Source organism: Buteo buteo, chromosome 3 (assembly GCF_964188355.1).
Source record: "Buteo buteo chromosome 3, bButBut1.hap1.1, whole genome shotgun sequence".
Lineage (NCBI taxonomy): Eukaryota > Metazoa > Chordata > Aves > Accipitriformes > Accipitridae > Buteo > Buteo buteo.
In genome coordinates this window covers 76,299,351-76,314,732 of record NC_134173.1, presented here as the reverse complement: position 1 = coordinate 76,314,732, position 15,382 = coordinate 76,299,351, and the positions used below count along the sequence as shown (strand labels likewise).

At 41.0% G+C, this 15,382-nt stretch overlaps 1 protein-coding gene across 1 annotated transcript in view; it reads right to left on the bottom strand.

The window, feature by feature from the left end:
* ADGRB1 (adhesion G protein-coupled receptor B1) overlaps nt 1-15,382 on the bottom strand; it is a 68,281-nt gene that overhangs the window by 19,608 nt on the left and 33,291 nt on the right. Inside the window, exons 7-9 of the mRNA XM_075024067.1 lie at nt 5,590-5,761; nt 4,311-4,406; nt 1,553-1,607 (exon numbers count right to left, since the gene is read on the bottom strand). Of these exons, the coding sequence (XP_074880168.1) occupies nt 1,553-1,607; nt 4,311-4,406; nt 5,590-5,761 (323 nt within the window). The remainder of the gene's footprint in view (nt 1-1,552; nt 1,608-4,310; nt 4,407-5,589; nt 5,762-15,382) is intronic.

Below are 15,382 nucleotides of genomic sequence, written 5' to 3'. Positions count from 1 at the left end.
GTCAAAAAGGAAGGAGGAAGACAAATGAGAAGAGTGAGAGAGCTAGAAATTAGATTAGAGAGTGTGATACAGGGAAACAGAAAGAAAAAAATGGACAGACCCTGAAAAGAGATAAATGGACAGAAAGAGACCATGAAATAAGATATCACAGGGATAAGTGAGATAAATATACTGTGACTATGATAAGCATAGGGAGAGGGAGTGAGCCAGAGAGAAGGACAGGAAAAGATAAATAAGATATAGATAGATATTAGATAGATAAATGATAGTGACAGTGACAGACAATACACAGAAACACAGTGACAGAGATAAATGTTGACAGAGATAGAAATACATAAATAACAGGTACAGCAAGACAGACAGCTGAGGACAGAGATAAATAAGTGATTGCAAGATAGAGAGAGATGAATTATAGATAAACACATTAGAAGCAGATAAATAAATGATAGATTAGATAAAAAGATAAATGAAAGGGACAGGTAGATGTGTGTAAAGAGAGAAAAGGAGAGAAACAGAAAGAAAGCAAAAAGGGAGAGAAAGAGAAAGAAGGGAAGGTGGAAGGAAGAAAAGAAAAAGGAAAGAAAGAGAGACACACACAGAGAGAAAGAGAGAGACAGAGAAAGAAAGAAAGAAAGAGAGAGAAAGAAGCTTTCCCATGATGGTAACTGAACACACAGTATATACTGTCCTTGGCTAGGGGAGATCCTGGTTTGGAAGATATGACTTATATGCAAGTACCAAGCAAGCTGGTATTTCTCTTGCTTGGGAGAGGGGAGAAGTCTGGGAGGGTAAATGAAAGCCTAAATATCTACAAAGGGTAAGAAGAAAAAGAAAACCCACTCAAATAGTCAGGCATGCCAGGACCAGGAGAGGACAAAACCTGCATACAAACAGGTAGCAAAGGAGAATCCAGACAGCACAGACACCCCCAGGGGAATGAGAGAAAAGGGAGTTATTGGGGAAAGGGAGCGTCAACTCATGCAGATCGTCAGGGCCAAAATGAATGTGTGTGATTGAACACACAGCAGAAAGGTGCAGGCAAAGGAGGAGAGACCTGAGCCACCTCCGTGTGTACAGGCAGCTTACAACTGCACTAGAAGTGTGCATGGAGTCAGGTGGAGTGGTGGGAAGGCTCTTCAGATTCCAGACCTTCTCAAAGACACCTCTCCTGAGCACAAAACTGTCTGAGGTTGGGGTGACTCCCTTGGGCAAGGGTTGCTAAAGCACTGAAGGATCACAGTAGGAAGAGACGGATCCAGTCTCTTCTTCCTTGATACTCTTCTCTGCCACCGTGTTACACGTGCCATAGGTAAGAAATAATACCTCAGAGGCAAGGCTTAATCTTAGTTAGAAGGCCAAGACAGCTACGGGGAAATAGGATAAGCAAAGCATAGGGGAGAATTAGGGGTGTTGCTTTCTCTTGGCGAGGGTTGAGATTAAGGGCAGCCCACTCAAGTACATGCAAGGCACTAAGACACACACAAATAAAACAGAAAGGAAAAAAAAAATGGCCTAGTTCAATCCCCAAACCAGGTCACTTGCTGATTCTCACCTGTGATGTGCTCACCTGATCTACAAGCCATATCCACGTCCTTCTCAAAATCGGTCTGAAAGACAGAGAACACAGAGGGCATGGTCAAAAGGAGGTGGGGGCGGGGGAAGCAAGCCATTTGGAAAATGGAAAAAACCACTTTAATTAGTGAGACAGACACAACCATTGCCAGAAGAGTGGAGAAGAGATATTTTACTTGGGCTTTGAAACATGGCAAACAGACCACTTCTTTCCACCTGTGGCTTTTGAACCTCAGGCAGTGGTAAAGCTGTAACATTGCTTTTCAGCTGGATTAATCTGCTCATCCATACACTAATTCCTGGCCAGATTAAAATACCTCCCTGGAACACGTTTGTGCCCATTCCTAAAAAAACAGGGGAGAGTTTCCTCGCCTAATCTGCCCTGGATATATCAACACACACTTAGACTAAGTGGATTCCCCTCCACTCATTAAAAGCTCTGGGGATGCCGCTGAGAACGCTCCATACCCACTGGGCTTTCTTGTGATCTATCACCAAGTCACATGAAGTAGAAACAAGTCGCTGCTTCTGAAACTCCTAGCGTATAAAATCAATGGTCCCTGCAGGCACAAAAGCTGAATAACTTTTTCAAGCAGTCTGTACAGCCAGATGAAACTCCTTTCTTCTCCCAGTATGAGTTAATCCTTTTTCTAAAGCTTTTAGCAGATAACATTTCAAAGAACTGGATACACTGAGTCACAGTGGGCCATGAGTTTTCATGGACTAATGCAAAGGCCACAGACTAGCAAAAGGTAGAAGAGTTCACTGATTATTTCTAGTATCATTTCAGAAAGAAGACACTTAATATAATTGTATTAATGTGATTAAATGCATTCCAGTTTAATACTAAGAAAAGTGTGAAAAAAACCCAAACATCCCCCTAGGAGAAACACTTTAATATTAGCAGGTTGAGATCCAAGAGTTTTTCAAGAGCTGGTTGAGGAATTATCTCAATCTTCTTGATGCTAATTTCTTAGTAAATTATTTGGGATATCAAATAAATCTAAAAAGAATAGAAGAGAAATAATACTGAACTAACGTTTAAATAGGCAAGTGGGATGACAGAGAAAAATATAATCTCATTTTCATGACAGGAGTTCCAGAAAAATGTAACCAAACAGCCTGTACTAGTTTTACTGATAAATAAAAAAAAAAGATAGGTTTATATCTAATACCAGACATCAATATTTTGTGGAAAACAGTTCTACTCAGCTAAGCTTCTTTTCACTTGTTGGGCAGATTTGGAGATTACTGGAAAAGGTAACGGCAAAAATGCCATCCTGCAAAGCTTTTGATTTCTTTGCTTATTTTACAACCCAGTCACTATAAAATAACATTGTACCCCTCTAAAAATATCAGTGAAGAGTCATCATTCACATCTAGATTCTGGAGCTTTTTGTGCCTGAATGTGAAGAAACTGACTGTAAGCTCTCTACTTCTCAACATACTCATCAACAGTGCAGAAATAAAGGTAATCTCGTTGCTAAAAAACTTGTAGCTGACACAGAATTTTGCAAGGTGGTTGATAATGAATGAAAACAGAGAGTTATATAGAGAGGCAAAAATCTGAAACTTCAGAGTATAGTGCTTGGGATGGTGACAATAGAAGAACAAATATAGCATCCACATTTTTAAAGGATGGTGAGAGTCTGAAGGGCATGTGGAAAAGTGTTATATAAATAATTTGAAGACAAATGTCTTACAAAGGGAGAATAAAAAAGCTCAGTGTGCTAACTTATTGAAAGGAAGATTGAGACTGGATATGATTATGGTGTCTATCATTGAAGGAGCGAAAGTACTAGGTATGCAAGAGGCTTTCTGATTGCACATAAATAGGCATAGCAAGAATCTGCCTGAAAATGAGAAGACTACGCATTTAGATTAGAAATGAGGCACCTGTTTTTAACAAACACCTATGAGGTGTGGTAGAATTATATATCTCTTGATGTCTCAATTTAAAGATTGTGCTGTTTGTAATGAGACCTTGTACCCAAGCATAAGCTACTTAGGTTAGCACAGGAGTGACTGGGAAAAAAATACCACTGGGTTATGATGCAGTTCTAATATTAACTAGAGGTTTTGGGGAACTTGTTCAAATCTTGTGATTGTCCTGATGTCCTTAACCCAACCTTAGAAATCAAATGCCTCTTATATCATCTACATCGTTAACACTGACACAGATGCCAAACTATTCCCCGTAGCTTAATCTTCTCTGGCCTTATCTAGACTGTTTGTAAAGGACTTACACAACAGGACCAAGGTTTACAGTGCTTAAACTCTATTTCCAGAGAAGCAATGTAAATAAGTGTGCTTTTGAGAGAAAAAAATCCCGTTGAGACAGCATCTTTACAATAATGACCCCGCACACTGTGATTAAAACAGTATTAAACTACTGCCTCCTAGCTCTAGCTAGGACAAGGCAGCATGATGGGGATGAAAATGTCTGGAAGACCTAGGAGATGTATTTTCTCTTTGTATTTTCTGGGAGAGAAAGGATCTCACCAAGATGTCTTCAAAACCTGCTGTGTAAGTTTGAGCCCCTTAATTTTACATAGAAAAGAAGCCAGATTTGTCTGAAAGAGCCTATGCTAAGTGCTACGTTTTTTCAAGTGCAGGTTTAAAGGAAAAAAGAATGATGATTGCAAAGTCTATGATGGACAGATTTATTTGTTTATCACTTATGAGTTAAAACTGCCCATAGATTCCTTAATAATAGACTAGGTGGTAGTTTTCCCTACCATTAGCTGAGCGTGTCCATTCTGAAATGACCCCCCTGAGTCTCCATTGCCCTCTTCCTGACGATCTACTACTCGGCACTTCACGGCATCCTGGACCTGCAGGAACAAATGGATTTGCAAAAGTCAGAGTCAGACAGGAATACCAAACCCTATTAAATTCTGCTGAAGGAAAAAAAAAAAGGTTGTTCTTGGTAGTTCAAAAGAACATGGATCCTACTTTAGTAGCATTCAGGTATTCATTTCAAGTGGTTTATATGTTAAATAACTCACATACTAACAGAGCAACTCAAAGGTTTTACAGGTGTTCTGGATCACTGTGTTGGTCACTTCTAGTTGCTTGATTTATATAGTCAAGAATAAAAATGTGTTCTATTTTGCAGCTTGCAATAGGTTTACAATGGATGCTATTGCATAAATCATTATATTGGGGTCTACAATGTCTGCTTATGATTCTATATCAGCTCTAATATATATCTGATCCAAACCTCACTGAAATCAATGGAAAAAAAATGCCAGTGACTGCAATGGGAGTTCAGTGCAGGCCCATATTCATAATGCAATTAGTTGAGGGAGTCTCAGCCAAGCCAGTGGTGTAATTCCATTGATTTCATTGGCCTGACATAAGAAATTAATCTGTTTTACTTAATTTAAAGGAGCTGTAAGAAGATAAAATGAATATTGAAAAAACCCCTCTTCCTGTCTCTGTTATTAATAGTCTAGCCACTCAGTAGGATGAAAAGAATAAAAGAAACATAAAAGATTCGTCCTTTTCTTCCATGATATAATTTACCATTTTAAATCTCCATGGGGAGGTTAGAGAGAATTTACTCAATTTCCTTGCTTGATTATTGCTAGCTTTACTTTCTAGCTCAAATATCTAGGCGCTAATGCCAACACACAATCATTCTGTAAGTCTCGGTGCAAGTTACCCCTCTTGAAATCAAACAAACTAATTGTTTTTCGTAATATTTCATTTTTGGAGGCGGGGTGTAAACATTCTGGAAATATTAATTTTGGTTTTACACAAGAAAAACCTGACACGTTAGCTAATCTAAAACTGTCCCCCAAATTCCATTCTGCAGTACACTCAGTATGACAACCATTGATTCATCTCTTCTTCTTCTGACCGATACTGTCATGGACGTTTTTGTGGTCACTGCCTACACAAAGGCAAAAGTTCATAGGATTAGAGAAGCTACCAGGCTGACTGGACATTTTTCAGATGTTTTCTATGGGAAGTACATTGGTTATATAAAAGACAGTGACTTATTTGTCTCACCTCCCGCCTTAGGATGCAATGGACCATAACGATGACAAAACCCTCCAATGAGTCAAAGACGGCAAAAAGGATCTGGAAGAGTGCCGACCGCCGATCTGTGATTGCCAGAACTGCAGACATCCAAGTGAGAGCCAGGAGAGGTAGGACCACGCAGGAGCTCCAAAGGGATGCCCTGTCGAAGGAGAGGAAAAGAGAATTCAGGTCCACTTCAGCCTCACCCACTTCCACGTGGGATGCTAATTCAGCCTCCTGATCCCACGGGGCTTCAGAAGACTTCTTCAGCAAAGGTATACTTGTGCTAGATGTCTTCTGAGCCCCTCTCATGGGGGAGCAGGAAGATGCTTTGCACACTCACGCTACCAAAACAAGTGACACACATTTCTACGGGAGGGACTACTTTTCAATGGTGCAGTCATGCATAAAACTTGAGGTGGGGAGGAAGGATGCAGATACCTCACACCTCCTTTCACGCCCTTCCCACTCTACGTCACTAGTCCACAACGATGGCATTTCCCAAGGAGGGGAGACAAAATACAATCACTGTAGGTTGCCAAGGGGAAGGGGGACAGTTGCAGCAGAGACTGGTTTGTCACGATGGCTGTCGGTACTTGGGTTACAGACACTTGGACTTCCACAGCACATGGAAGACACCAACACTGGGGACATGTGTCACGGTTTCAAGTGACTAAAACGGACAAGCATAGAGCTGATGTGAAGACTGATGTTTTGCTGTTGCTCCCTTACTCTACAGCTGTTGGTCCCTACAACACTACATAATGAAGATCAGGAGAACTGATACCTGACCCAAATTTTCTGTGAACAGAAAATTTTCTGCTTTCTTGTCTGATCTCTCCAGCTGAATGCTTTGGAAAAAAATTACAGTTGTTTCTATATTTAGCAATTATTGTAAATAAGTTTATTCTTGGGTGGACATTCTGGGTTAAAATAACTTAAGATTCAAGCCACTTCTTAATTCACAAGGCAGAAAACCGGACAAAACAGTTTTCTGTAATGCAAGTACTGCCCCATGAACCTCCACTTTTTCCATGAGTGATGGCTCTAGAAACAGGAAAGCAGCTCTGTTCCCATGGACTATTTGGTCATTCAGCTCTCTGACTAAAAAGGGTCCCAAGCAATTTTAACAACTTACTAGGGAGATTTTAAGCTGTCAGTCATCCTATATATTTGGCAGCACTGGTGCACCAAGAGTACCAGGAGAATTTCTCTGTGGGCTTTTATCTAACAAATCAGAGCAGACCTATGCACAGGCTGAATAACAAGTTGAGCTTCAAGACTTTTCTGTGTGGAAAACCTCAACCTATATACTAACAAACAAATACAGGCAACACAATAAATTACAGGACAGATATCATGACACATGTTTTACAGTACTTACATGGGACTTGCTTACCATTTTCTGATATATGATCAAGTTTTTAATAATGTTTACTTGCTGGTTATCCAGGTACTGCTCTCACAGACCTCAGTGAGAGTTTTACCTGAACAAAGCTGGAGCTTGGACACAGGTATGGACATCAGGATGTAATGCCCTGGCTTCAGTTAAGAGTTTTTCAAGGATTGTTACATCACTTCTGCTGTAATGACCACATACTGAAGTGACAGGTTACTTTTATAGTCATAATGATACTCTGATTGCAAATATTTCTACAACCTGTCCAGACTCAGATGTGTTCCTTAGTGGTATTATTAAGCAACGTAATTTAGCTAAGGGAGCAGCTAAATGGAATATACTCTTTTCTCAATTAAAACAAGCATTATGAGACTTCCAAGTAAGGTAAGGGCCATGACATAATCTGATACCTTGTAATTTTATATAGGAAGACAAACTGAATGTTCTTTAATGTCCAACATGAACTATAATTTCAAAGTATTATTTAAAAAAACAAAACAAAACAAAACAGCAGCCAGACAGCCCTCAACTAAACAACTCCTAAACAGAAGTCTTTATTCCACTTCTTCCTCAGCCCTCTGAAATCTGCCTCCTTATACTGAAATCTCTCTTTGCTATCATTTGCATTAATAAAACTGGCTAAACAGTAAGTGCGGCAAAAAAAAAATAGAGGCAGAAAAGCCAAATGGAAAGATAAGGCTTCCTCCAGAACATGCCAGTCTAGATGTGTCTTCCATGCAGGTATCAGCAAACACAAGATGCCCGATGCATGAGTCGGTAGATGAAGTCATTCCAGCAGCAACTTGCAATTGTGATTGCTGGAAACCAGCAAAGTCAACAGAGGCTGCTAGAAAAGGTCTGTACCAGACAACTCTTCCTCCTGGAATTATCTGGTCTCCCAGCATACTCTTAATACACACATACGTGTACGTTACTACCCCCAACGTGCAAACAAGAAACCTGGCAACCACCTCCGAGAATGGATCTGACTTGTAAGTATGGGTCTGAATCAGCCATCTAAATTTGGATGGGTTTTCCATTCTTGAATAGAACCGCAACATCAGATTGGCAACGATTTGGATCTGGATCCAAGATTTAGATGTGGATTTAGGGTTGTAAGGGATGTTGCTGAGGAGGTAAATTATGTTTCCCGTTAGCAAACGGTTAGATTTCAATCCACTGGCTTCAAAACCTGCTTAAAAGAAATATGCAGGCCCCCTGCTTTAACAAGGCACTGCTTGAGTCTGTTTGCTATCCGAGGCACAGATGCAATGATCCATAACTACAGTGAGCTCCCTTCAGAGCTTCTGCTATCTTCACGCTAGACTCAGTGACTCCTGCCCAGCCCCTTGCTCTGTGTGTCTCCATATGGGCAAACTATTCAACTCTCCTGAGTCGAGACATCCTGATGGACTTCACTATTGCTCCCAACATAAGCAACCTTAAATCACCACTTAAATCTCTGCCTTCCCAACCAAACGATAAAAATATCATCTGCCCTTCCAACTCAGACGATAAAAACAGTATTACAAATAAATCGGGATTTTCCCAACTGAGTTGTGCTGACTTACACCAGCTAAGAGTATGGTCTTTCTGCTCTCTTTGTGATTCACCTTGCAGGTGCCTTTTCAACAATATTCAACCCTTACAAACATTATGGAAATGTTGCTTGACACTTAATGCATAATCCTTATTCTCAGGCAGCAGATGGCAACAGGTCATAGGAATGTAACTTACTCTAATTTCACTTTTAGAGCTCTGCCTAGCTTTTGAAATACTAAATTAAAAAAAAGTTCAATTTAAAAAAAAAATCATATAAAGACTGAATTTTCAGAAGAAAACTAAGGGGGAGATAAGTGGGTTTCCTGTGACATTGCCCTTAATTCTACTTTCTGTGAGCTGAATTCATAGCAGAACTCATACTTCTGCCGCCTTTCCATCTGTCCCTTTTTAGGAGGTACTGTGCATCCTTAAAAGGTTCCAGAATAACTTACAGGACCTAAGGAACTTTGTGTTATGGTGCCACATGATGTGAAATGAAATGATTTGTTATATAATGACATTGTGATTGCCTAATGACTCTTCATTATGGATTATCTATGATCAATGAATCCAGGTTTTTCATTGCTTGAGACAAAGAAATTAGCTGGCAGATCCTCGTTTGTCCCATACATGACAGCACTCATGAGGACTGACAGCAATATCAAGGGAAGATCGTTACACTGCACTGTGGAAGCATGATGCTGGTTTATTTTTTCATGACGATGACATGATAAGGTTACTCAGCAGTACAGTTGTAGTGTCACGTTGTTCCTCCCCACCACACCACGCTACTGCTGCATTGCAGAGGAAGGGCGTTACTTTGGGATATTGCAACGCCACAGCACAGCGCAACCAAATACAGTTACAATGACGTGTGACAGCATGGCCACACGATAACATTGTCCACAGCTTTATTTAGCATGGCAAAGACTTAGCCTTATGAAAGCACATAGCAGACCCAGCTCTGGCAACAAGCAGATGATGGCCTTTGGTGAAAATGTCAAAAACTAGCTGTGGTTTTGTTCTTTAGCTAGCTGGCAGCCTTGAGAGCCTTCACCTTTGCAAAAGAAGCGGGATAAAATGATGGCACGTAGGGGATAGCAATGGAAAGAGCAAAAAAATGGGTTTGGAAACAAAGATCTCCATGAAGAAAGATTAAGAGGCCTACACCCTGACAAAAGACAAGGGCAAGGGGACACAGAGTACATGCCAACAAAGATGTAAAGGGTCATTATAAAGAGGTAAGTGATCAATTCTTCTCATTACTCAATACTGACAGGGCAACCAGTACCATAAGCTAAAGAAGCAGCAGAAGGAAAAACAACTTGAGAATTCAGAAAGCAGGTCCTGGAGCAGAGCTCTGAAAAGGGGGATGGTAGGTGGACTCAACACATAAGACAGTAGATGGCTCCTTACATGCTGCACAGATTGGCACATGCTGCTCCACCATTCTGATGAGCGTGCTATTCCTGCATCACAGCAGTTCTCCTACAGGAAAACCACAGGACAAGGATTTACTTTATTCATTCTCTTGTGCTTTATTCCTTCTCTAACTTGTATTCTTCCTAAAAGCAAGAGTGTTGCCCCAATTTTAGGGACAGTTTCCGAGAAAATCCCTTTAACTCAAGATAGGAAATCTGTAACTAGAAAAGAAGAGGCACGGTGCATGTCCTTCCCATGCACCGGCAACACAGAAACAGAAGATATTATTTCTATTTTCTCCAAAAGATGATTTTTCTCTCAGTTGCTGCAATTTGAACCATACAACTAGGGCGACGGGAAATCAAATGCCTCTAAATGAGACAGGCAGGTAATGAAGTAGCTATGGGCAGACTGCTTGATCATTCACCCCTAATAAGAGAAGTTGTTCTTTGACAGTCCAAGCAAGGACCTTCAGGGCCCAAGTGTTATCCCCAGGTAAGGAAACAATTTCAAATTCCTTGAACTATGAGAACAACACTCTCCTGAGGAATAGTCTCCTTCATAAAACCAGCCATGCATGGAAATACTGATTCACATTAGTCCTGGAACTACAATAGGGGCAGAAAATTTGACATCTAAGACTTCCTGAAATGACTTTGAGCTAAGAAAAAGACCAAATCCCTTAGGTGGGAGATTTGACATGAGTTTCTGATGATGTAAGAGGGATGATGCATGAGAAGGGTCATGAGGACTCCCTAACATTGACTCTTGGGTGGGTTGTCTGCGAGAAGAATACACTGTGCCAGGGCCTTTGTCTTGGGCCAGTGTCTTCCCTATGGTCAGAACTTGAGAGTCCATATTTGCAATGCACTGCCTGGCAGGAATTCCTTCCTTCCATCCATCTATCCATCCGTCCGTCCATCCCTCCATCAGCAGTCCCTCGTAACTGCAGTGGATGTCCTCATTCACAGCAAGTACAAAGAAATGGAATGCCCATGATATATTTTTTCCTCATCTCAGATAAAAATTTTTCACAGGTAGTAAAGACAAATTAATTATAAGGCAGTATTTCACAGGCTAAGTCTACCCTACAGGCAGCAATAAAAGGAAGGAAATATAGGAACAGAAGTCTTCTAATGGCAAAATATGCCTAGCATCTTCTCCAGAACAACCTAAAGGGAAGGGTTTTTTTAACCCACACCTCTCAAGTCTAACTAATGCTTAACAGGTCATAGACGTCCAAAGCTTTCCTTTTTATCATTTCCCAAGTCAAGAAATTGCACAATTTCCAGTGCATATTTTTTCACTTCTGTCATGCTTACTACCTGCTCTCCCATCAGTGGTTTACCATGTTTTCCCTCAGTTACGCACACCCTTCTCTGACCCCTTCTCTCTTAGACACAGATATTACCATAAAGAGTTGCTCAAAACTTCTATGATTTCCAAAAGCCAAGAAAAATGGACAAAAGGATCTATCCTTTCATGCTATGCTATGCCAGAAACAAGCCTCTGAAACCTATGGGAGGTAAGCTGGCGAGAGCAGGAGCAAACCCAGCAGGAACAAGGCAGGAACATCCTTGATGTGCTCTCTACCAAAACCCTATGGCTAATTGCAGGTCAGAGAGGAGCCAGGAATCCTCATGGCATCTGATTTACCTTACAAGACTTCAAAACTGAATGGCAAAGTTGGTCCAAGGTCTGGGATGAAGGCCAGCAGAATAGCGGCGTTGGCATGAAGCATAATCAGAGCTTTGCCTTATTGACAATCCCATTTACAATAGATTTGGAGGAAGAAAAATAGAAACAGTTCAGCTGCAGAATGAAGCGGACGACAAGGGTAGATGAGGGCTGAGTGAACTAATTCATGTATTCCTCAGTGGTCCCTTTGCAAGGACAAGAGCATAGGACGCTTTGGGACAAACAACAAAACCAGTACTGGAATTTATCATTTCAGATATTCTATCCGCTGGGAAACAAAAGACATATCCTCTTACAAGAACTCTCCAATTTCTATTAAACCACTTAAATTAGAAAAGCAGGATAAGTAGCAGATCTGGATTTCATATCCCTTTTTTTTCTGATTTGAAGATGAATCAGAATATGTGATTTATGACAGACCAGCGTCAGACAATATGGGAGAAGGATTTGAGATGGTTTTACTTTTTAAATGCATTTGCTATGAACTGAAAGCTTCTCCTATTTATCAATCTAATTTATTAATAGTAAAGTTTCTGCTGGTTTAGCATTCCTCTGCAGTAGCAGGAAACCAAAATGCAGTGACCTGCTAATTCCAGACTTGTGGTACGCGTGTCTGGACCAATGCCATCTCACCATCTCAGCTGGGCGCTGTTGCAAAAGGTAAGTAAACAATTTCAGCAGTGAAAAATAAATGAGATTTTGTTTAGTTTTTGCATCTCATAGAAACTGCTAGCTCTTAATAGAGGTGATTGCGTGTTCTCTTTTTCTACAACAATTGGTTGTTTTTCAGTAATGCACATTTTTCCTTAAACTCTGTTGGATTTTATATAAATGGCTCAGTTTTCAGAAAGAAAGGAGAAAACCTTGTGTTCTGTTTTTCTTTTATATTCCTACATTTTGAGATTTGGCACTCAGCTGCCTATTTTTGTTTAGATTAATTAATGGTAGGAGTTTTCAAATTGCAAGTGTCTATATATAAGACTGTTTCTTTCACACATTTTGCATATATTACTTTAGATATCAAAACCAAAATATAACATCACTTGGAAATTATGCAGGTAATAAAATTTCAAAACGGGAAGGAAGAAAGACAAACCTTCCCTCATTGCTCTCCCTCCTACCTTAACCTTTGGGAAAAAAGCCAACTATATAAATAGAAACAATTTCTCCAGCAGAACAAAGCAGTGGCATTTTATTTTTATTTTTTTTTTTACTAACTCCAGCGGCATCCACGAAGAGATTTAACAGCATTTGACTGTTGTAACTCAGAGCTATGAAACGCTTTAAGATTTTTAGAACTAATTCCAAGTGCTTTTAGGGGTCCAAAAGAGGCAGTCAACACTTATCAAATCAGAACTGCAGCCCTATGAGATATTAAAATTAACTCTAGCCTTTTATAAGAGGAAAAAAACACACTTAGAAGTGATTCACCAAGTCGCTTAAATCATGCTCAATGCTCTACAGCCTCTAGAGTACAAAACTCAAGTACGCGCTTAAGTGTTTGACAAAGCTGGAGTTTGAGGCCCCTGTCTACCATCAAAATTAATGGGAAGCACATCTTTGAGTCTTTAACTCCAAGAACTAAATTAAACGGGGGCATTAAACATATACTCAGCTTCCAACAAATGAAGAGTCCCTTTGTCTTCCATGGGCTGCTCACATGCTTAAATCTAGGCATGTCATGAAGTGCTTTTCAGGATCCAGCCCATCAGCTTTTGCTCCAGGGATGTTGCAGGAGCCCTACACTACTCATGGCCCACAGAATGAGGTCAGGGAGAGTTGGGGATGTGGGGAGGTGGGCAGGGACATGGGGAGAGAAAACAAACAAGGGCTGGTGAGTGCAGGGAAATGGAAGAGGGAAATAAAATAAATTTAAAAAAAAAAAAAAGAAAGTGGAAAGAAAGAAAGAAAAGAAGTTGAAATTAGAGGAACTAACATGGCGTTACTGGTGGCTGTGGCCGAAACTTCAGCAGAAGAAACTACTCCACACTTGGAACATTTGAGCGTCATGCCGTAAAGGGGCACTGCCATCTGACTGCAATTAAAACCAAAAGACTGAAACAAAACAAAACACTTTGCTTATGAACACAAACGTAGAAAGGAAAGGGAAGGAGAAGCCAAAAGAAAGAAAGAACGAAAGAAAGGAAGAAAGAAGAAAGGGAACCAAGCAACCATACCCAGTTTGAAAAGAGAAATGAAAGACAGGCAGGAACAAAACTCTCTCATCTGTACCACTCCAGATGCGGGAAATGGGAAAAAATGTACAATTCAGAGACGTGTTGGTGCTGCTGGAGAGGGTGGAACTGTGTTGGTGAATGTTTTGCCAGATTCAGGGTGTCCCTCTCCGGCACCCATGGAAGAGAAACCAGTACTGCTCTCCCAGCCTCCACCTCCTTCTTTTGGTTTGTTTTTGAGAAATTGCTCTTTTCCCTCCTGGCCTTTTTGCTCCAAAACAAAAAAGGTGGCAGGGTTGTACAGTAGAAGGCAAGAAGTAGGGCTGTGGGGACTGTGTCTGCTTATCTTCTTTCGTAAAGCAATGCAAGGGATAAGTCATATATTTTCTCCACTGGCCCTTGTGTGCTAATCCTCGCCTTGGTGGGGATACCCACAAGGCAGCTGACAACACCAGCAGATATGCCACTCTTTGGTCGCTTAATCTGTGATGAAGGACATGCAAATGGGACTGTTTATGTCCTGGAAATTAAGCACGAGCTCGGGTGTTTTGTTAGACCAACCTGCCCTGAAGGGAGCCGGACTGGCTGACTACTTTTGAGACATTGCTTCTCTAAGATCTTGTTTTGGAGCTGAAAACATCTTTGGGATGAACCCTGAGGCTTATATCAGTTGGTCCCACTTTTTCTGATGGGATCAACCACAGAACCAGGCCATTGCGGGCTGCTGGTATAAGGGGATGCAGGGATCTGCTTAAGGGCATGTCCTCATGATTTTTAGAAGCCGATGTGTGTGAACCCACCTAGCTGACAAGCCAGCTCTTACCCAGGAGCCCAGAAGCCACATTAGCTTGGCATCGGCCCTGGTTCTTCCCAGAATTTACCAGTTTGTGTGCACTCTCTGATTTGCACAGACAGACATCCACATCAGATCTGGCTTAGAAAATGGGCAGGAGTCTGCAAAACATCCTACAGACCTACATGCAGTGCCTGATATCAGAGAAGGCATGAACATCACTGCCAAAGGACAGCAGGTCTGTCGTTCTTGGGCGATGGCAGTGCAGGTGGGGAGGGGTGATATTTGCAGGTACAAAACGTCGGGGGTTTTACAGCCCTGCCCTGCCTGGGAGAGAGATTAGGGAACTTGACATATCATTTCTTAACTTTTATGGCTTTGTGTTCAGTCTCACTGCAAAAAGGACATCCCCATGAACACCAACACAGCATTATCGGTGGTCCTAGTGGCCCACTTTTAAGTGGCTATTGATTGGTCTTTTAATTAGTTACAGTGACATAAGCCATTACTCCCTTCCAGAATAATGGCTAAGGTATCCCACAGAAACTTTCAGCCTTCAGACACAGAGAAAATTAGTTCCCGTGTCAATAGATAGATATCTTCCAGGAAGGATGGTGTAAATCCAGTGAGGACAATGGCTGAACCAAAGATAAAGTGGGTCTTGAGAGGCATTAAGTGCATGACCCTTAAAAAAAGACAGCTTATCCCCAGATCTATAAGCCACAAAGAACAGATAAGCAGAGAGACAGAGAG